General features: G+C 53.9%; 1 protein-coding gene across 1 annotated transcript in view; it reads left to right on the forward strand.

Annotated features, from left to right (window-relative positions):
• The window catches only part of MLLT1 (MLLT1, super elongation complex subunit), a 64,233-nt gene that overhangs the window by 28,945 nt on the left and 14,270 nt on the right, over positions 1 to 21,018 (forward strand). The window contains exons 5-6 of the mRNA XM_021709074.1: positions 16,021 to 16,164; positions 19,791 to 19,916. Of these exons, the coding sequence (XP_021564749.1) occupies positions 16,021 to 16,164; positions 19,791 to 19,916 (270 nt within the window). The remainder of the gene's footprint in view (positions 1 to 16,020; positions 16,165 to 19,790; positions 19,917 to 21,018) is intronic.

Below are 21,018 nucleotides of genomic sequence, written 5' to 3' on the forward strand. Positions count from 1 at the left end.
CCTCCATTGATTTACCTTCTCCCTCACTTATGTATTTGGTCATTTATATGTATCATATGGATCCATGGAGATTTGATTTTTCTTTGGGTTATAATCCAACTCTGATATCTGGTTTGTTATTCAGGTTGTTGTATTGGCCAGTGGGCCCTCCCTCAGTTTGGCCTCTGTGTTTTTGCCTGGTCCCATGGTTTTGGGGTACTTCCTCACATTATGGCACCATGGGCTCACCTTATATGTTTCCTGCCTCAGCCCTAGAATCAGCCTTTGCTCCAAGTAGCCTTGGCTCCTGTCATTGGAGAATGGTACTTAAAAGCCAAGATTGGGGAGCTAAGTGTACTCATTGCTACTGGGATGACACTGTGTCTAGGCCTTCTCTTGTGACCGAGTCAGAATACTTTTATATGTACATACCCCCTTATATCGAAGTGTTTTTCTGTATATATCTGTGTGTATGTGTATATATATTAAAATAAAGGTAATTTTATCCTGGCACCTCCAGCTCCATTCCAGCACCACTAAGTGGTTGGAGTCCTCCTTCTCCAGTTGCTTCTTTGTAACATCTGTCTCTGAAGGAAGAAAGCTGGCTCTCAGTATCTGTGGTTTACTTACTTATCTGTTTCTCTCTAGTGTACCTGGACAGTAGCTTCAGAATTGCCAACCACACTCCTGTGAGGAGTAAACTTCCCAGCCAGAGTCCAGTGTTTGTGTGTGGTTCTTTTAGTCTTTTGCCTCACGGTGTCTAGTTAGAACACTGCTCTGCACAGTTGTTTATGGCAGCTCTTCCCCCAGTGCTCGTCAGGATGGGCATGTCAGACATTAGTCACACAGCTAGAGTCATCAGTCGCAGTCTACATGTCATCTTGGGTCCTCTCCCTCTGCCCATCTGGTTCTTAATGTTATTTTATTTTTTATTTTTTTAGTTTGTATTCCGTGATATTCCCTCTGGGTTTTGGCATCCCCCGTAGTAGCACCAAACAGAGCACTTCCGTCTCCCCAGATCCCCTCATGCTGTCCCTTTGAAGTCAGCCCCTCTCTCTCATCCCTATCCCATCCCTCGCAGCCCCTCATCTGTTTTCCATTCTGATAGTTTTGTCTTCTTCCAAATTGTCCTCTAAATAGACTCAGACATTGTGTAGCCCTCTGTGTCTGGTTTCTTTCCCTTAGCATAGTGCACTTAGGACTCATCCATGTGGTTACATGATGACTAGTCAGTTCTTTTCTTGCTGAGGCGCATTCCTGCGTGAGGATGCTTGCAGTTCGTTTCTCTGTTCACCTTTGGGTGTTCACCTCTGGGGTGTTTCCAGTTGTTGGTGGTGATGAATAAAGTTGCCATTAGCATTGGCCATGTGGGTTTCTTTGTGGACATGTTTTTAGTTTATTTGGGTAAATACCCGGGGAGTAGGGGTTGTTGGGTCATACGGTAGGTATGTGTTTAACTTTATAAGAAACTGCATGGCTCTTTTCTAATGGGGCTGTGTCCTGTTGCAGTCCTACCAGCAGTGAGAGTCCTGTGCTCCGAATCCTCACCAGCAGTTAATATTAAGATGGTCAGGTCATTTTCTTTTTGTCTCTTTCTGACTTTCTAATGGGTGTGTCATGGCAACTCTCAGTTTTAAACAGCTGTATTGAGATATAATTCCCATGACCTTCAATTCATCCATTTCAAGTGTATAGTTCAGTGGTTGTTTATATATTTAGAGTTGCACAAGCGTCAAACCATCATCACTGTCTACTTCCAGTGGGATTGCTGGGTCTTCTGGTCATTGTGTGTTTAACACTTGAGCAGCTGGCAGTCTGTTTCCATAGCACCTGCACCATTTGACATTCCCACCAACATGTGAGGTGTGAGGACTGCGATTTCTCCACATCCTCGCCAGCCCTTGTTTTCTGTCTTTTTGATTGTAGCCATCCTAGGAGTATGAAGTGGTGTCTGGCTAGGGTTTCATTTACATCTCCCTGGGGGCTGTTGGTGGTGAGCATCTTTTCATGTGCTTGTTTGCAGTTCGTATGTTTTCTCTGGTGAAGCATCTGTTCAGAATTTTGCCTCTTCCTCCACCCCCCTTCGTCCCCTTTTCTTATTTTTATTTTTTTGAAAGTAGGATTTATTGAGAAGACAGAAAAGCTCCCACACAGCGGGAGGGGACCCGAGGGGGTTGCCCGTTCCCTTTTAAAAAATTGGGTTGGTGGTTTCCTTCTTGTTGAGTTTTAGAAGCTCTTTATATACTCTGGATACAAGTCATTTATCAAGCACATGGTTCGCAAATATTTTCTCCAAGTCTGTGGCTTATCTTCTTCTCTTAACGATATCTTTTGCCCAGCACACTTCTTAAGTGTTGATAGGCAGCTTATCATCGCTTTTCTTTCGTGGACTGTGCTTCAGGTATTGTAGCTAAAAACCTTTTCCTGGACCCGAGGCCCATCTTTTTTTCTGCTGCCCACCAGCAGCACGTGCCTGTTTAGGGACAGAAGAGGGGTGCCGCTGGCATTCATTCTTTGCAGTTGAGGCTTGAAAAACATGTTGGTTTGCAGTGAAGAGGAGGATTTGCTTTTCCTCTGTTCCTAGAGTAGTATTGATATATTCACACAACAGATATTTACGTAGTCGGGCCCGTGGAGGCCCAGAGTGGACATGGTCCTATGTCTACTGGCGTCCGCAGACTGATGCGGAGAGAGATGGCATGTGGCAGAGGATGTCAGAACCAGCCATATGCAGCAGTTGCTGACTGCTGGGTCCCTCAAATGTGTCATGGAGACCAGTTAGAGAGGGTCAGAGGAGTTTCCCTAGGAAGTGAGGTTGACTCAGAGATGTGCTTGTGAGGCCGAGGGGACGGGGCAGCCTCTTCCAGGTGGAGGTGGTAGCTGTGTGAAGGGCAGTCGGGGTGATCAGAAGGAGGCAGGACTAGGCAGGTAGAGCTGCCCATCTCCAGCAGTCCGGGGTGGGGGTTGGGGGTGGGGAGCGGCACAGTGGCATGTATTAATGCCACTCTGTAATGGGCCAAGCCCCCGGACCTGCCTGGGATCCTCTGCCTCTGTGGGCATAAGGTCTTGGGCTGGGCAAGGTGCCTGTCTCAGGCCTGCCCACGTTGCCCTGGGGTGGCTCAGTCACGTGATGAAGAGGCCTGGCTCTGTCTTTCTCAGAAACCATCCAGCGGTTACAGACAGGAAGTGCTTGTCTTTGTCCGGGGTCTGTTAGGAAGCAGACTCAGGGCTTTGGGCCTCTGTGGGCTCCAGGGCTGACCTGGAGGGTCAGAATATGGGTCCCACAGGTGTGACTGGTCTTGGCCGGGTAGAGGCCTGACTGCTGGCCCTCTCTGAGCCCATGTGGTCTCCACTGGCACTCATTTCCTTGCTTGGGCTGGGATCTGCGCCCGGGGTCTCTCTGCGCTTTGCCACTTGGTGACCCATCACCTACCTGCTTTTTGTTCGTAGCAGACTGGCTTCAGCATGTTCGTTGTTTTGTTTTGTTTTGAGTTGTTAGCCAAGATCAGCAGTTAGACTCAGGAGCTCTTCTGAGACATCATTTGCTGCGGCTTAATTTTCCTTGGCAATTCTCTCAGATCTCATTTTCGTCTTTTTCACATTAAAGTTGGGTGTCGCTTAGTCCTGAGTGGCTGACTTGGCAGAACGGAGCGGAGCCGAGAGGATTGGCCGTCACATGGGGGAGAGGGGTTGTTTGAGTTCAGAGTGACCCACTCTGCCATTCCTGTGTCCACTGTCAGCCCGCAGCCCTTGCAGTGCCCGGAGATGTTTGTCATGTGCGTGAATGCTGCCCGGGTGCTTGTTTGTGCTGAACCTGGTGCCAGCTGCACCAGTCATAGGAACACGAATGTTGTGGATGGGAAAACTTGCCCGGCCTCTGACCCTAGAGTCCATTTTCTCTATTTCAAGTTTCCCTTGATCACAAATTTAATGACATTTTGGGTGGAGGAAAAGAAACATGTGAAGGGTGCACACTGATTGTGAGACAGACCAGTAAGATGTGAAAAAGTAGAGTTGGGTTACTTGCTACTGATGTTGGCCACTCCCCCCCCATTCCCAACAAGCTATTATTGGACAGGGAGCCCCAGTCATCCCCAGCCCTCTGTGGCTCCACTCACAAGCAGTCACTCAAGACACAGGAAGGATGTTTGGTATATGTCATTAGGAAGTTTGCCTGATTTTATGCATGTGGATTTTCACACGACACTGGCTGCAGAACCCTAAAACCCTCTGAGGCACCTTCTTGGACACATCCTGGGTTACTTGAGTTGGGATTGTAGGCTGCTGCATAGGCAACTTGGCAGGGCTGTCGACATGCTGGGGGAGGTGCCAGGGCTGCCACACCCTGCTCTCTGCATGCCTCTGCCACCTTATCCAGAGTGGCAGTGGCACTCAGCTGCAGAACATCTCAGACTGACTCCAGGGCATTCCCTGCTCGCTCTCCATTTGACTTGAGACTGGGATGAACTGGGCTTGGCAGAAGCAGGCACCCAGGTTCCCAGCTCAGCATACCCCCGCTAGCCCCCATTGTCTTCTCCCCTTGCCCCCAGCCCTGGATCTGGCACAGAAGCTGCTGCTCCACACGCTCCCCTCCCGGGCTCCCGGGCTCCCGGGCTCCCAGGCTCCCAGGCTCTTGGGGGCTTTGCAGAGTTCAGGAGGCGGGCAGCCCCTCAGCAAGCCTGCGGAACTCTCCGCCAGGGACAATTGGCCGGTTGGTGAGCGGGGGGAAGGCCCTTGCTGGTGCATTGCCGCAGGAGCCAGAACAGAAGGGACATTGTGTGTGGAGACACAGCGAGAGGTCAGGGGGCTCCGAGTTGTGACAAGCCTCATGAATGCACACCAGCTGAGCGGCTCGATTTGTCTTTCCCTGTGGCATCTTTCTATCCCCAATGTGGGACCCCAGACACATCTGTATTTCCTAGAGGGCGGAGTCTGGAGCCGGAGAGAGAAGCCCCTCCAAAGAACAGAGGTTCCGAGTCACTGCAGTGTGAGGAGGCACAGCTGACCCTGTGGCTCACTTGCCAGGGTCCCTGGGCAGGGACGGGCTTGGGCTCACTGCCCGCTGATGCCTCCTCCTGGGCCCCTGGAGAAAGGGCTGGAAGAACTGACCTGGAGTTAAAAGCACCCATCATGGCCCCCAAACTTCTTTGTCCAGGCTCTTGGCTGGTGAACTTCTTTACCAACTTTTCCGTGGCCGCCTCACCCAACTGCTCTGTGCGTCTCCTGTAAAGACGGGGATTGCGTGGCAAAAGTGTTCATACTATGGCTTCCTAGAGTGAGGGTGCTGCTGTGGAATAGGGTGGGCTGGGGCCTGGCATCCTGCAGCCTGCGGTGGACTTGGCTTCAAGCAGGACTCTGCCCGGCATTTGCCTGGGGCCCGGGGAACTCCTGGGCGGGGATGGGGTCCAGGAGCTGTGGGCTGCAGGTGGCCTCGGTTCAGGGAGGTCGTCCCTGTGTAGTGCATATGCGATCTCTTTGTCTTCCAGTCACCCTGCAGCATGGTGTGGGGGAGGATAAGGAGGTCCAGGGATGCAGAGCACAGCCTCTGGTGCTCGCAACCTGGCATCATGGACACCCATGGCTTTCCCACCTCATCCTGGGGATGCATCCTTCCTCTGTGTCGCCGGGTGGCGTCTGTCCAGCTGCTTCCTGTGGCAGCAGCGTTCTCCTCCCATGGGGTTCACAGCTCAGAGGTACAAAAAGTTCCCTTCTTCCTCTGTCCAGGGCCAGCCCCTCATGACAGGCATGTAGGTGACTTCTTTTGCCGTTTCACACAGCACTGTGGTGCACCTGCAGGGGGCTCTTCTCAGCAGAGCGGTCTGGTGTGGGGGCACCACTGTCCTTTCTCCCTCCTTGCCTTTTGATGCCCTCCTCTCACTGAGGCTCAGAGAGGTACAGTGGTGTGTCCGGGGTCATGCAGTGAGTTGGCAGTGAGCTCCTTCAGCAGCCAGGAGGTCTGTGACTCTAGAGCCCATGGTTTTCAGCCCACATTGTACTGTTTTCCTTGGACCTTTTTTTTTTTCTTTAAGTTTTTCTTCTTCTACAGACAAAGGTGATATATACGTGTTGCAAGGAATCGAAGTCCTCTCCCCAGCCCACTTCCTTGAAGTGACCACCATGTGCAATTACTGTATCCTCCCAGAACAATTTTCCTGCGTGTATGTGTGAGTGTGAATGCAAGTGTGTGAGTGTGATCTGCATCTTGACACTCGCTGTCTGTGGGCCCCGTGTTGGCACAGGCAGCTCTGCCTTGTTTTGTTAGTATCTGCGCGGTGTACCCTGGTGTTCAGGTCTGCTGGGATTTACCTGATTGTTCCTGCTGAGGGACACTTGGGCACCTTGAGGCATTTTCTGTTGCGGGAGCCTGAGTGGCCCTCCCCATCTGTAAGTTAGACTCTGCTGTGACTACATCAGCTGAGTCACAACTCAAAAGTGGAATTTCAAGTGTGAGTTGTTTGCTTTGTGGACTTTCCTGTTTCTTCCCTTGCTTTCTTGCCAGATGGTTGGCCAACCCCATGTGTTTCCTTTGGGCCTGGGAGCCCAAGAGCCACGCACTCCAGGACTTAGTCCACAGGAAGAGTGCAACTCTGTGTGCAAAACTTTGATGTGTGGGCTGAGGGGCTTGGTTTTTATGGGTTCTGTGTGGCTTCAGCAAATGATCATATGCCATGAAACCTCGGTTTCCTCCCTAACGGCTGGTGAGGACAGGGACGTGCTCCCAGAGTGTTTGCGTGGGCTCAAGAAGGTGTCATCGAAGCCTACAGCCCACACCTGGCCCAGGAATGCTTGTGACCTGGTGCTGAGATGTGCCAGAAGCAGAGTGAGCTGAGGGTCCACCTGACCTTGTCTGGTCTCCATGGGGACTTGCCCAGCTCCCTACCATCTCCCCAGCCAGGACAGAGGCAGGCTTATGGGGACACGGTGGTGTTGAATTGAAATTCGGAGCTGTGAGGCAGGTTGGGTAGAGCCAGGCCAGGCATATTCCTCTCTCTCTCTCTCTCTCTTTTTGAGTTGGAGTCTCACTCTGTCTGTTGCCCAGGCTGGAGTGCAGTGGCATGCTCATGGCCACCCCACCATTGACCTGTTGGTCTCAGGTGGTCCTTCCTCCTCAGCTTTCCAAGTAGCTGGAGCTACAGATGTGCACTACCACACCCAGCTAATTTTTGGATTTATTGTAGAGATGAGATCTCACCAAGTTGCCCAGGCTAATTCTTAAATCCGTGGGCTCAGGCAATCCCCTCACCTTGGCCTCCCAAAGTGCCAAGATTACAGGCTTGAGCCACTGTGCCCAGCTCATACTTCTCTTTTTTAATTTGGAAGACTTAAAAGTAAGCATGTGGAAGAGAGAGAATGCAGACCATGCTGTCGTCCCGCATCCAGCCTCAGCAGCTGCCGGCCTGTGTGCAGTGATTTCTCATCTCTATCCCCGGGACTGTTTGGAGTCAAGTCCTGGATGTCGTATCTTGTGATCTGTGCATGTTTCAGGATGTGCCTGTAAGAGATAAGACTCAAAAAAACACCTAACCACTGATATCATCATACCTAGAAATTGGTAAATTAATAATAATTTCTTAATGTCTCACATATCCAGTAATGTCAGTTTCCCCTATTGTCTCACACTCATGCAGGCACAGTCCTCCTTGGTATGGGGATCGTAGAACCAGTCACCTGAGAATACCGAGGGACGACTGTGTGTGTGTGTGTGTGTGTGTGTGTGTGTGTGTGTGTGTGTGTGTGTGTGCATGTACATGGGTATTTTAAAAAATAATTTGTTCAGATTAGGGTCCGGATAAGGTCAGTGCATTCTCTTGATTGCTGTGTCCCTTAAGCCTTCTTAAATTCTCTCTCCCCCTCTCTTATCCCCACTTTTCCTTCCCTTGCTAAGTATTTTGAGAAGAAGCTGTATTGTTTGTCCCGTAGCATTGTTGCTTATGGCAGGCCATGCCAGTGTTTCCCTGGTATTTCCTATAAATTGGCATTTAGGTCTAGAGCCATGATCACATTCAAATTCAATTTTTTTTGAAGCCCAGCATGTATCTGTGAACCCCAGGGCCTTGCAAGGAAATACCAGATGACCCAAGGGACAACCTCTGGCAGGGCAGAGATGGCCAGGAGACAGCCTAGGGTCAGAAGGAGTGGGGGAAGGCTCACAGGAGGACCAGTCACTCTACTCTTGTAGCCAGGGCGGGAAGTGGATCTGGGTGTCCTCCGGGCCCTTTGTGGGGAGGAGGAGTGTGATCTCTTTTGGAGGCAGCAGCAGCATTGAGCAGTCCTTGTGTGGTCAGCTAGCCACAGGGCTGGCAGCTTTGCCTCGGCGTGCCCCAGGCCCGAGCCAGCTGGCCACATGGGTCCTGCGATGCTTGTCCCAAGGAGCACCAGCAGGTGTGCGGGGCGCACAGCCTGGACCCCTGCCTGGGGTGCCATAGGCAGGCATATGCTGCGACTTTTGGCACCGGCACCTGTTTCGCCAGTTCCTCTGCATCTAAGTTTGCCAAAGCTAGGAAGAAACGCCGGCTCGAAGCCAGTGGGTGGCCTGGAAGTGAGTGGCTGCTGTAGCCTGCCTGAGAACACTGGAGTCCAGCAGGCAGCTGCCCCTGCCCAGAGCTGGGCCATGCTGGGGTCTGGCTGGAGGAACTGAGTATGCTGCCTTGGGGTTGCTGATGACCACCTTTGACCTTCCCAGTGTCGCAGAGCATTCGGCCAGGTTCACAGCGTGGAGGTGCTGTGTCCCGGCCTTTCTCGGGAGGCTGGTTTCCCAGGGTCTCCAGGGAGGGGTCTGCAGCCCCGCTGGGAGTTCCTGAGCTTCACAGGCCCCACATATCTCATCCAGAGGGAGTGCCGATTAGCCATTCTCATGTGCTGACTCACCTGACACAGGGCTAGACCTCTGCCTGGCCAGCAGGTGGCTGCAGGCGCCACCCTCCTGGCCCTGCTCAGCACTGGCCCTCTCGGGAGAGCCATATAGAACATGATCGGTCTCCTGGCTGTGGGTGCCTTTCCTCTTGACTTTGTGTGGACATGAGGAAGCTCTCCAAGATCCTCAACATCCAGAGAACACCTGCCCAGGGTGAGTCCTGGACATTGTACCTTGTGATCTGTGCACGTTTCAGGATGTGCTGACCAGATACCCTACCTCTCTTTCAGCTTCTTCATCTGTGACAAATGGGGACCCTGGAGCACCTGTGTGTGAGGACTGTGAAGTGTTCATACACGTTAAGTGCTTAAAAAAGTGCCTGGCTGGGTAGATGCTCTGCAAACACCACGTGGCATCATGTGACCAGTGTCCTGATGGTGTTGCTGCTACATGGCTGTTTTGCCTCCGTGCCCTGCCTGTCTGTGGGGTTAGAGACTACTCTCTCTTGATCACTGCTCTGGGTACCCTTAGGCACGTGTTACATTTTGGTGGATACAGAGTATGCAGGAACATCCAGCAGTGGATGCTAGCTCCCAGCCGTGCCTGTCAGGAGCAAAGCATGATGGTCTCATTGTCCATGGTGCCCACACTCCAGTGGGCTGGGTGGCCAGGGACAGAACCCTTCAGACTACAACGAGAGCTGGGAGAGAGCCGTGCTCTGTGCTTGGGGATGGTTAGAGCAGGTTGGCAGAGAGACGGGTGGGATCAGGAAGGGGCGAGCCAGGCAGGGGAGGAGTGGAGGAAGGCAGTGGGATATCCTAGCTGTGGGAGGGCACTTCCTCCAGGCTTATCAGCCCATTGGTGGGTTGCGGTGAACTATAAGCCAGTTTAAATGCCGTGGGTGGGAAGGGGGCGGTGGTGGTAGCAGCTGGACAGTTAGGTGATGAGGGGCCTGGGAGAGGAGCCCACCAAAGAGCTGGGACAGGTGGCTGGGCAAGGTCACCCAGGGAGAGTGGGGAGAAGAGGAGGGCCTGCTTCTAAGCCTCAGGGTGCCCCATCTGGGCAGTGGGCAGGGCTGGGGAGCATCCCTGGGGAGCCCTGTGGCTTCAGGTACCATCTGGTGGCTGCTGCCTGCCCAGGTGTCCTTCTCACTCAGAGGCCTTTGTGCAGGCAGTGGCAGCTTCTGTGTGTGGTAGGCATGGTGCCGGGCGCACTGCGAATCCTCCCATGCTGGCATGGAGTACCAGAAGCCTGGAGGGCAGGACCGAGGCCAGGCAGTCTGTGAGAGGCAAGCCCCAGGCCTGGGTCTGACCCTTAGCTGTGGGACACTCAGGAATGTTCAGCTGCCTGACAGGCCACCCCTCTGGTATTCCCCAAGCCCCAGGCTCCCTGCACGGGAACGCTGCCTTAGCCACGTCCCTCCTCTGAGTGTCCCTCAGAAGTTATCAGGAAAGTTGGAAGCATTTATGGAAGCAGACAGTGACACAACAAGCTTGCTGTTGTCACCCTCCTGACGGTTCCATCCTGGCCCCACCACTGCCCCTCCAGGTCATCTTGGATCAGATCCCAGATATCATCATCATCTCACATGTAAATCTCCCAGTAGGGACTTCCAGAAGAGGAGGACCACATCCGTGGATCCATAACCCCTCAATTTAACTACCTTGTTATGCATTATTATAGCGGGGGGACCCCAAAACCCAAGAATTTATTTGTAAAAAATTGTGTATTTATTCTTACACATTTAAACTTTAGTCACCTTCAAAGTACTCTTTTTGGATGCAATACACCTATCAAGAGAGATGCTTTTTCCACTACTCAGAACAGTTTTTGAACTCCTCGATTTTAATGCCTTTTAGTGCTTCTGCCGTTTTTTATTTTGTAAAACATCTTCCACATTGGCAAAATGTTCCCCTTTGAGGACTTTGTTTCATCAGGGAAACAAACAAAAAAGTCACTCGGGGAGATCAGGTGCATAGGCAGGGTGGGGCACGGGGTTCATGCCGTTTGGGGTTCAAAACTGCTAAACGCTCAGTGCGATATGGGCAGGGGTGTTGTCGTGGCAGAAGAACCAGTCACTTTTTACCACAACTTGGGACATTTCTTTTGCAAATCGGGACGCAAACTTCTCAACACTTCCAGATAAAAACTTTGGTTGACCATTTGATCCAGAGGAACAAATTCTGAGTGAACTACAAGGGACCCACCCTCCAAAAGATAATTCAGGTTTTTTTTGAGTCCCCCCTCATATTAATTTGTAATTAATAGTCCCCGCTTCCTCAGTAATTCAGTGTTTAGTCTTGTTTTTATTTCTGTTTGGGTCAGGCTCTCCATAAGCTCTGCATTACAGGCCTCATTGTCTCGTTTCTTCTGTCCCTCTTAAACCAGAGATTCTCCCTCCCCCTTTTCACTCGTTTATTCTTTCTCTTTGCGATTTGCTTGCTGAAGTATCTGGGCCATTTGTGCTGCAGAGTTTGGTTCCATGTGGCTTCTACCTTTGCCCCCGTGGTGGTGTTCAGGGCCACCCTCTGACTTGTCTGTTCCCTGCCAGGCAGTACCTGGATCTGGAGGTGCAGACTTGCTGTCTGTGCCTGTTAGTAGCGTTGACCGAGGTGACGGTCAGCGGAGGAGTTTCAGAGCAGGATGTTCTCCCATCCCCATGGCTCAGCTGGGACAGTCTGTCCGGGTCATGACCCCTTCCCTTCTCTGAGTTTACCTAGTGATGTTCCTGTAGGAGAGGCGAGACAGGGCTTGGCTCCTCCCGCCCATCCCCTTCACCTACCTGGTTTAAGTCAGCTCTGCAACCAGCTGTGGCAGCCAATGTCCACCCTGTGGGCTGCAGACCGGAGGGTGTGGCTTCCCGAGACTGGGCTTTGGCCATTCCCCTTACACTGGAAGCCCTTCTCCCTAGGGCTGGCTGCTGCCACCTCTTCATCCTCCTCTTCCAGCTTCGGCCGAATTGTAGTCTGGGGATCCTGGTGAGGATACTGTGTCTGTGCCACTGTTTCCGTCATTAGGCCGTGCATGCTCCTGGCTGATCCAACCAGGGGCCCCGGCCCTCCCTACCCTTCTTGACCTGACTGACTCCTAGCCACCTTTCAGGTCCGTCTTCACCTCCAGGAAGCTCTGCTAGCTCCCTTCCCCACATGTGCTACTGGATTAGGCCCCTGCCTCAATCCATGGTAGTGCTTCACTTGGCTAATGTGGAGCACCTCCCCTGGTCCAGCCATGCATGGGTGGGAGGACAGGAGAGGAGTTCCCACCCCTGGGGGCTCCCAGCTTGGTGAGGACCCGTGCTTCCTGGGCCACATGCCTCGATAAGAGGAGGGGCACCTGGCTGCTTTGGGGGCCCACGGAGAGCTTTCTAGAGGAAGTGTGGGGACTTGGTGATGTCCTGGCCTGTCAGGGCTGCATTCTGCTGCCTGGAACAGTTGTGTGGCAGGGCTTAGTATGGGGGCTGTTTTTTGTCAGGACATGAAGGCATGAGGGGCCAGGGCTTGCTCCCTGGAGGATCTCCGGGCTGCCCCTCCAGAGGAGAGTGGGTGAGCAGCTTTCTCCTGGCAGTTTTGTGTATGATGTGGAAAGGGAAGTCCTCCCCAAGCCGTCCTCCCTTCATCTCCTCACCCAAACCTCCATCCCGTGTGTACCTCAGACAAGGAAAGGAGACTCTAAGTCTGGCTTAAACAGATCATGATTCCTCCCCTGGGGCTGGGATGAAAGCCCACTCTGCTGAGGTCAGGGCCTCTCCCACTAGACAGGACAGCACTGGCCTGGGATCGGGAAGGCCCGTTCACTTGTCTGCCTTCACCGGACTCGCAATTCTGCAGGCTGCTTCTCAAGACATGTGCACTGGGGCACAGAGTTGCTTGCAGCCCACCACGGACCTCCTGGGTGACTGCAGAAGCCACCACTGCTGCCTGTGTTGAGAGGGACACATTGCTGCCAGCTCCTGAGCTTGGCTGCATTTGAACCATCCAGACACTGCAGGAGGCTAAGAAAGGACACTGCCCTGCTCTCCCTGGGTCTGAGGATGGAGCTACATGCCTGCGAGCTTGGGACAGCTTGGACTGTTGGGGGAAGGGACTGGAAATAAAGGGGGCACAGAAACTGCTGGGATCCAAGTTCCACCTTCCTCTCTAACTCTTACTGAGCTCGTGCAAAGTCTCCTTTGAATCTCCTAGCACAGTGCTCCTCCTCAGACGCTTCACCAGATACCCATACTCCTAATCTTTTAAACTCTCCCAATGGGTAGCATTTTAACAAATTGAGATGTAATTCACATACTGTAAAATTCGCCATTTTAGAGTGTGCAGATTTGGTGGTTTTAATATATTGACAATGTTGTGCAATTGTCACAATTTTCTAATTCCAGAGTATTTTGATCACCTTCCAAGGAAGCCCCGTACCTGTTAGCAGTCATTTACTATAGGCCCCTCCCTCAGCCGCTGGCAACTAGAGATCCACTTTCTGTCTCTGTGAATTTGTCTGCTGTGAACATTTCATATGATGGAGTCTAGTAATTTGTGGCCTTTTGTGTCTGGGTCTCTTACTGAGCTGATATTTTTGCAGTCTACCCACGTCATGGCATGTATCAGAGCCTCCTTCCTTTTCATGGCCGAGTCATATTCCATGAGTGGATGGACCACACTTTGTTACCTCCACGTCTATCCATGGACATTTGTGTTGTTTCCTCTTTCTGACTCCTGTGAGTGCACTGCTAATGGACATAGGTGTACGAGTTTTGAGTGAACACACGTTTTCATTTCTCTTGGGCACGTGTCTGGGAGTGGTATAGAGGTCATTTAGTTCCTGTGTATTTAGCATTAACTGGCAGACAGTCTTCCAGAATGGCTTGCGTTATTTTACATTCCCTCCAGTAATGCACGAGGGTTCTCATTTCTCCATATCCTTGCCAGCACTTCTTTTGTTTGTGTTTAATAGTAGTCATCCTAATGTATGTAAAGAAGGATCTCACTGTGGTTTTGGTATGCATTTCCCTGATGGCTATGATAGTGAGCATCTTTTCAGATGCTTATTGGCCGTCTGGAACTCTTCTTTGGAGAAATGTCTATTCAAGTCCTTTCCCCTTGTTTTAGTTGTGTTATTTGTCTTTTTATTGTTAACTTGTAAGAAGTTTTCATATATCCTGCATGCTAAATCCCTGTCAGATTGATGATTTACAAACGTGTTCTCTCATCTGTGAGTTGCCTTCTCCCTCGATGGTGTCCTTTACAGACAAAAGTGCTTAACTTTGATGAAGTTTAGTTTATTTGTCTTTAGCCGCCTGTGTTTTTGTGTAATGTATAAGAAGCGATTGCCTAATCCAGCGTCATGATATATATAACCCATGTTTTCTTTTTTTTTCTTTTTTTTTTTTGAGTTGGAGTCTCACTCTGTCGTCCAGACTGGAGTGCAGTGGCCACTCTCAGCCACCACAGCCTCGACCTGCTGGGCTCTGGCGATCCTTCCGCCTCAGCCTTCCGAGTAGCTGGAACTACAGGCGCGCGCTACCACACCCGGCTAATTTTTGATTTATTGTAGAGATGAGGTCTCGCCAAGTTGTCCAGGCAGGTCTCGAACCCGCGGGCTCAGGCAATTCACTCAACTCAGCCTCCCAAAGCGCGGGATGACAGGCTGAGCTACCGAGCCGGCTTAACCCATGTTTTCTTCTGAGAGTTTTATACTTTTAGCTCTTATGTGTCGGTCTGTTCCATTTTGAACTGTTGAGGTGTGAGGTGAGCGATCTGCCTTCATTTTTGTTTTGTTTTTGTTTTTCTTGCGTGTGCATGTCCAGTTATCCCAGCACCATTTGTTGAAGACTGTTTGGCCCCCAGCAAGTGGTCTTAGCACCCTTGTCCAACAAGAGCAAGTCCATAAATGTAAGTGTGTCCATTGTTGCTATTAGAACTTCAGTTCTCCAGCGTGACACTTGGCTTGTTGCGGTATGATTCTCCCACACTCCCCTGTCATTCTGCTTTTCTTCTCAGCCTGAGGTCCCTGCTCTAGCTTCACGCCTCCATCTCGTGGGGCCCGAGACTTACATCATTGGGGATGGGGTGGGACTCTAAGAGAAAGTCAGTGAAACTGCCTTGCTTTGTCACATGTATGGTGCCTGTATACACGTTGCTGGGCCCCTCCAGGCCTGGGAGAGAGCAATGCACACACTCCCTTCCCTCACACCCTCTGTCACACCTTTTTTATGGTGGTTCCCCTGAGCTCATGCAACATGTCTCGCAAACCCATCAAGTGTCGGTCCCACACCAGGCACCATCTGCACTATGGAGCAGTAACCAGAGCACATGCCTCTGTCTTGTGGGTGGCAAGGGCATGGGACGGCGTGTGTGTGGACGGAGCCTCCTGGAAGCGGGGTGGTCGTCTCAGGTCTCTGTTCCCCGATGCTCTGCCCACAACTCCTTCTGGCTCTGGTCCCCGTTCTCTGAGTCTGATCTCAGGCTTTCTGCCGGACTTGGCCCTTGCTGGCAAGGAGACTGAGTTGAGGGGTCAGATCAGAGACAGGGTGTAGGTGTCAGCCCTGCCACTTGTTTCTTGTGTGTCTTTGAACCGTGGTTTCCCCAGTGGGTGCTATAAGGTTGAAGGGGGATGCCCGCACCCAAGCCATCTGTACCAACAGCAGAAATGCTTTTATTAGTTGGAGTTGCACTCTGTCACCCAGGCTGGAGGGCAGTGGCATGCTCATGGCGACTGCAGCCTTGACCTGCTGGGCCTAGGCGATCCTTCCACCCCAGCCTTCCAAGTAGCTAAAACTACAGGTGCATGCCACCATACCCGGTTAATTTTTTGATTTATTGTAGAGACAAGGTCTTGCCAAGTTGCTCAGGCTGGTCTCAAACCCCTGAGTTCAGGCAGTCCTCTCGCCTCAGCCTCCCAGAGTGCTAGGATTGCAGACCTGAGCCACTACACCCAGCCAGGAACGCTTCTTGTAACTGTTCAAGAACATTGTTGTCAACGAGCTTTGTTTCTGTCGAGAGGCCTCCCTTGCCCCATCCGCTGCAAATAAGTTGATTTATTTGGAGTAAGAGAAGGAGGCACACTGAGAAAGAAGCCGATGAGGCTCCCAGGGGAAGGAGAAGACAGGGCCAGGGCGGGCGGCCGGGAGCTGTGTCCCTGCTGTGGCTGCAGCCACTGTCCCTCCCCTCTGACATGGCTTCCTTGCTTTCTTTGTCCAGGAGGAGCCCCGGAAGGTGTGCTTTACCTACGACTTGTTCCTGAACCTGGAGGGCAACCCACCTGTGAACCACCTGCGCTGCGAGAAGCTCACCTTCAACAACCCCACCACGGAGTTCCGGTACAAGCTCCTGCGGGCTGGCGGGGTGAGTGTGCCCTAGCGGGGGCCCGCCCCACCCAGCCCCATGGCTGCCTTGCCTTGCGGGCTGCGGCTGCTCTTTCGAGGCTCCCTGTGCGGGGAGGTGTCACCACTGGGCCTGAGACCCGAGGCATAGGTGGCACCGGTGATGTCCTGGGAGCTCTGCAGACCGGGCAGGGTGTGGCGGCCGTGGATGACTCGTCGCTGGCCATCCGTCGCTTCCTGGGTGGCTGTGGGTAATTGGCACCTTCCACAGGCAGTGTCGGGGAAGGAATGGGTGCGAGGCCGGTCTGACCGCGTGGCCCGGCCTGGAGCCGGCTCGTAACAACTGGGCAGGGCTGCACAGGGGCTCCCAGAGGGCTCCGATGGTGATGCTGCCCGCCACCTTTGTCCTTGTGAGGCCAGATGACAGCATCAGCCCTCAGAACTAGGGCTCTTCAGTGAGTTGTGTGGCTGAGATCCCTGTGTGGTGGCCTGAGTGGAGCCCTGTGGACACCCGTGGGGACAGATTGCCCCACTGGGCTCTTGGAGATGGGGTGGGGTGTGGGTGCTGATAGTGGCTGTGGAGGGGGACAGGGCGTATGGCTCAGGCCAGAGGGTCATGTGGAGGGATGTGCAGGCTGAGCCGTGGTCACAGTACAGCAAAGCCGCCTTTATCGACCCAGGGTCAGAGTGTTTGCCAGGATGCCAGCCTATGCCTGCGATAGAGCGGACCAAGGCTGGGTGGGGGATGTGTGTGCATGTGGTGTGTGTGAGTGGCATATGTATGTATGGTGTGTGTGTGTGGTGTATAAGTACGTAAGTAGTGGATGTGTGTGTGTTATGTGGGGTATGTGTCACATACGGTGGGTGTGTGGTGCATGGGTGTGATGTGTGCATCACATGTGTGTAGTGTGCACATATGTGGTGTATGTCATGCAGTAGGTGTGATGTGTGATTGTGTCGTGTAATGTGTGAGGGTGTGGTATATGTCGCGTGTGTATGTATATAGGTGGAGAGTGTGGTATGTGTGTGTCATGTGTGGGGCTGTGTATAGGGTGTCACGTGTGGGATGGGTGTGGCACATGTGTGTAGTATGTGTCTTGTGTGTGTGTGAGCAGTGTGGGAGACAGGCCCACCCCCGAGTGAGATCGGGGCACTGTGGTTGTGTCTTGTGCCTCGGGTATGGCCCCTCCTCCGCAGTGAGTACAGTGGGGGCTCAGGAAGGTTGTTCTTTGGAAACAAGAGGAGTAGTGTGTGTGGGGGGTAGGAAGTTTGAGCGTGTCCCACCGCCGCGTTCCTAGTAGAAGGTCCAGGCGTGATCCTGATCTGTTGCGTGAGGGCTGCTGGAGCCGGCCACAGAGCAGGGAGGCACTGGGGCTCGTTCGTGTGGACATGGCTGCCTGCCAAGTGCTGGGGGACTGAGGACGTGGATGGTGCCAGCCCAGCACCCTCCTTGGCTGCGTCTCTCCACCTTCTTTCCAGCCATGTATTTTCCACGTCTCCACCAGGTGTTTCTGGGCATCCCCGAAGGCGCCATAGTCCCATTTCTTGGGGAAATGGCATTCCCCAGGCCTCCTCGGCTGCAGCCAGGACCGTGCTCCTCACAGGAGGTGGTTTCCTTTGCTCTGAAGAGATGAAAGCTCTGAGGGCATCATCTAAACATATAAAACCAGGAGGCGGGAGGAGGCGAGGAGCCAGGGGAGCAGGAAGGAGGGTCCGGCACATTCTGTGCAGACCAGTCCAGGATCGAGGGAGGGAGTGGGCTCCAGAGAGAGGTTGCAGGAGCCGCCCTGGGTGGTCTCTGTCCCGGGAGCTGGGCGCTGTTCCCCCTTGGAGCGGGCTGCTGGAAGAAGCCAGCTGGCTGGGCAGAAACCTTCTGGGCCTTCGGGTTTGCCCTGGGCTGATGGTTCAGCAGCACTCTCCAGCCTTGGGAGCAGCCTGAGGCCTCGATGGACTGGTGGCTCCTCTCAGGTACTTCCTAGGACCAGGTACCGTGCTCCTTGTGTTAGCCGTCCTGAAACTCTGAGTGTCCTGGGTGGGACTGGTAGCCCCGGTCCCCACTGTGTGGCTGTCGGTGCTGAAGGAGCTGGAAGAGGGGGCCAACCTGTGAGTTGATGAGAGCTGCTTTCCTCTCGTCTCACTGGGGTCACTCACGTGGAGCGCTGATTCCTCGCGCCAGGCTCCAGATGCTTTCTCAAGAATGATCGGGGTGGGACTTCGGCTGCTCCAGCCCCGCACCCATCAGGACTGCATCTTGTCCTCTGCCCCTGTGGCAGAGGGTCTGTGTTTGCATGGGGTCCTCCCCGCCTTACCTCGTCAGAGGCACAAGTAGATCTGTTGGTTCCTTTGCCAGTTCTTTGTTCTGAGGGTCTTTGTGACAGAAGAGAGCCACTGCATTATCCTGAAATGAGTCCATCCAGCATGCTAACTTGAAAGGAGAGGAGGTGAATTAACACGGGGCTAGAAGGAGGAGGCCTGAGCGCGAACAGGGTTGAGCCTCCGTGAGCGCAACTGTGTATAGGCCGGGTTTCCATGGCTCCCCCATGGCTTGTGCGTGCCGTTGCTTGCCCTGGAACGTGGAGGGGCTCCCGTGGCGTATTGTCAGGATCCTGGGGCTGTGAAGGCACAGCTGGGGCAGTTGTACCATTGGTGCTGTGCTCCAGTGTCGGGGTCTGACTCTGATGAGCAACTTGGAGCAGATGGCCCAGGGGCCCCGTGACTTTGTTACATCGGTGTCCTCAGATGAAAGGGTTGGCTTGTCAAGGCGTTGCAGGTGTGCAAGGTGGTGCTGCTTCTACCAAGTTCACGTTTTTAAAGTCCATTTTCTTTTGTTCTGTCTCATGGTATCTGGCAGCAGTCTGAGCAACTGCTCAGTGGTGGCGTTTCTTAATTTGCGGTGTCGGTATTTTGAGACCTGCCCCGAGCTGCTTCTCCCTGCAGCAGGTATCCTGGGAACCTCAGTGCGTCGGGCAGGTGTTTCCGGGAAGGACCCCCAGCCCTTCCTCATCTGTACCTCCTGACAGGGCAGGAGCAAGCGCCCCTCCCCGCAGGCTCGCTCAGGCATGGCTGCTTTTGCAGAGAAGCCCCTTGGGCTACCACTCGAGGCCTTCTGCTCCTGGGTCTCAGCCTCTGCCTCTCTGCTCGCACTCTATTTGGGTCGGCTTCCCTCACTTCAATGGAGGAAGGCTTGAACCCTGGGGCACGCGAGACCTGGGGAAGTTGCATCCTGGAGACCCCTTGGAGATAGCCTTCTCTGTCGCACAGCGCCTGCCGCGGGTGTCTGGCTGGCTCTTTGCCTTCACACTGTGCCTCTGGTCTCTAAGCCCAGCGTGTGGCTCAGGCTTTGGCCACAGCTGCCTCGTGCTTCTCGGTGTGCTCCGCCGGTCTTCTTGGGCCGGCTCCGCTCCCTGGAGCCTGGAGGCCGCGCGGCCCACTTGGGCCCAGGCATCCTGGGACCCGGGCTTCTCTTCGCTCTCCACTGAGCCTGCTTCACCCAAGCGCTTGGCACCCCGCCCCCGGCCGGGGCTGTGTCTGGGCTTCTTTCGGGAAGGTGGTGCTCAGGCCCTCCCTTCCCCCCCAGAGGGAAGCCCCGCTGCCTCGAGCCAGGCCCCCACCCGCCGTCGATAACGCCTGTCTCTTCTCTACCACTAGGTGATGGTAATGCCCGAAGGAGCAGAAACGGTGTCCAGGCCCAGTCCCGACTACCCCATGTTACCCACAATTCCACTCTCTGCCTTCTCTGACCCCAAGAAGACCAAACCGTCCCACGGCTCCAAGGTTAGTGAGGCGGAAGGCCCAGTCGCGTGGGAGTGCCGGGCCCAGCCATGGTGGGTCCTGGCCCGGGCGCCCTCCCTCTGCCTGGCTGGGCCTTCCGCACCTGAGCTCGCTCCCTTGGCGCCTTTCTCTTGAGCTCCGCACGCCCCTCACTGCTCTGCACTTCCTTGGGATTTCAGGAGAGCCCGTGATCACAGCTCTTTGCCCCGTTCATCTTGAGGCCAGAGACCTACCCAGTCCTCTCCCCTTCCTGCTGAGCGAGGGCCAGGCCCTAGGACTGCTCAGCCCACAACCCTGAGAGCTTCATAGACTGTTGTCAGGGTGGCCATCGGGCAGAGTGTTTTCATCCTGGGCCGTGGTCGCCCCCCTTCTCGGCTCTCCTGAGTGCAGCCTGGGCTGCTCCTGTCCCTGGCTGTACCAGGCTTGGCTTCCCTGGTAGCAGCTGGCTGCAGAGGAGGTTGTTTGTGGGGGAAGGGCAGAGGGAATGATGTTGGGGTGCCAACTAAATTCTGCTGAGGAAGACACGTTTTATCGCCTTATCTTGGCCCAGTCAGGCAGGTGGTGCTTGACCTTCCTGAGACCTCTCTCTCTGAACCTTCCCAGAGCGGCGGCTCAAAGGACAAGCTAGAAAGCCCTTCAGATAGTATCACGATGTCCATGTAAACCCAGGAGCATGTCCCGTTCCTCTGTAGCCACCCACTCTGCACAGCCATCCCTGGAGGCCCCACAAGGCCCTCGGGGTGGCTGCAGGTCACGCCACCCCCGTCTCTCCACTTCTCTCTGTGTTCTTCTCGCTTCACTTGCCTGGTGGTGCCATGTGGGAGCCGGGGCACCCCAGGCGGGGCAGGCAGAGCTCCTGGGCCATCTCACAGCCTCACCTGTCAGCAGCACCCAGCAGGGTCTTTCTGGTTCTTTCCACAAGGCCAGCAGGTCTCAGAAAGCTCACATTGGTCCAAGTCTTCAAGCGTGGAGTAAGCCCCGGGGTCTCCTCATGCCTACCTCTGGGCCTTTCTTTCTCTGAGGCCACGGTGGTTAAGTCAAAAGTTCTTGCCAGCCGGGCTCGGTGGCTCAGCCTGTAATCCCGCGCCTTTGGGAGGCTGAGGTG

Source organism: Carlito syrichta, unplaced genomic scaffold (assembly GCF_000164805.1).
Source record: "Carlito syrichta isolate Samal-C Ts95f unplaced genomic scaffold, Tarsius_syrichta-2.0.1 Scaffold156020, whole genome shotgun sequence".
Taxonomy (NCBI): domain Eukaryota; kingdom Metazoa; phylum Chordata; class Mammalia; order Primates; family Tarsiidae; genus Carlito; species Carlito syrichta.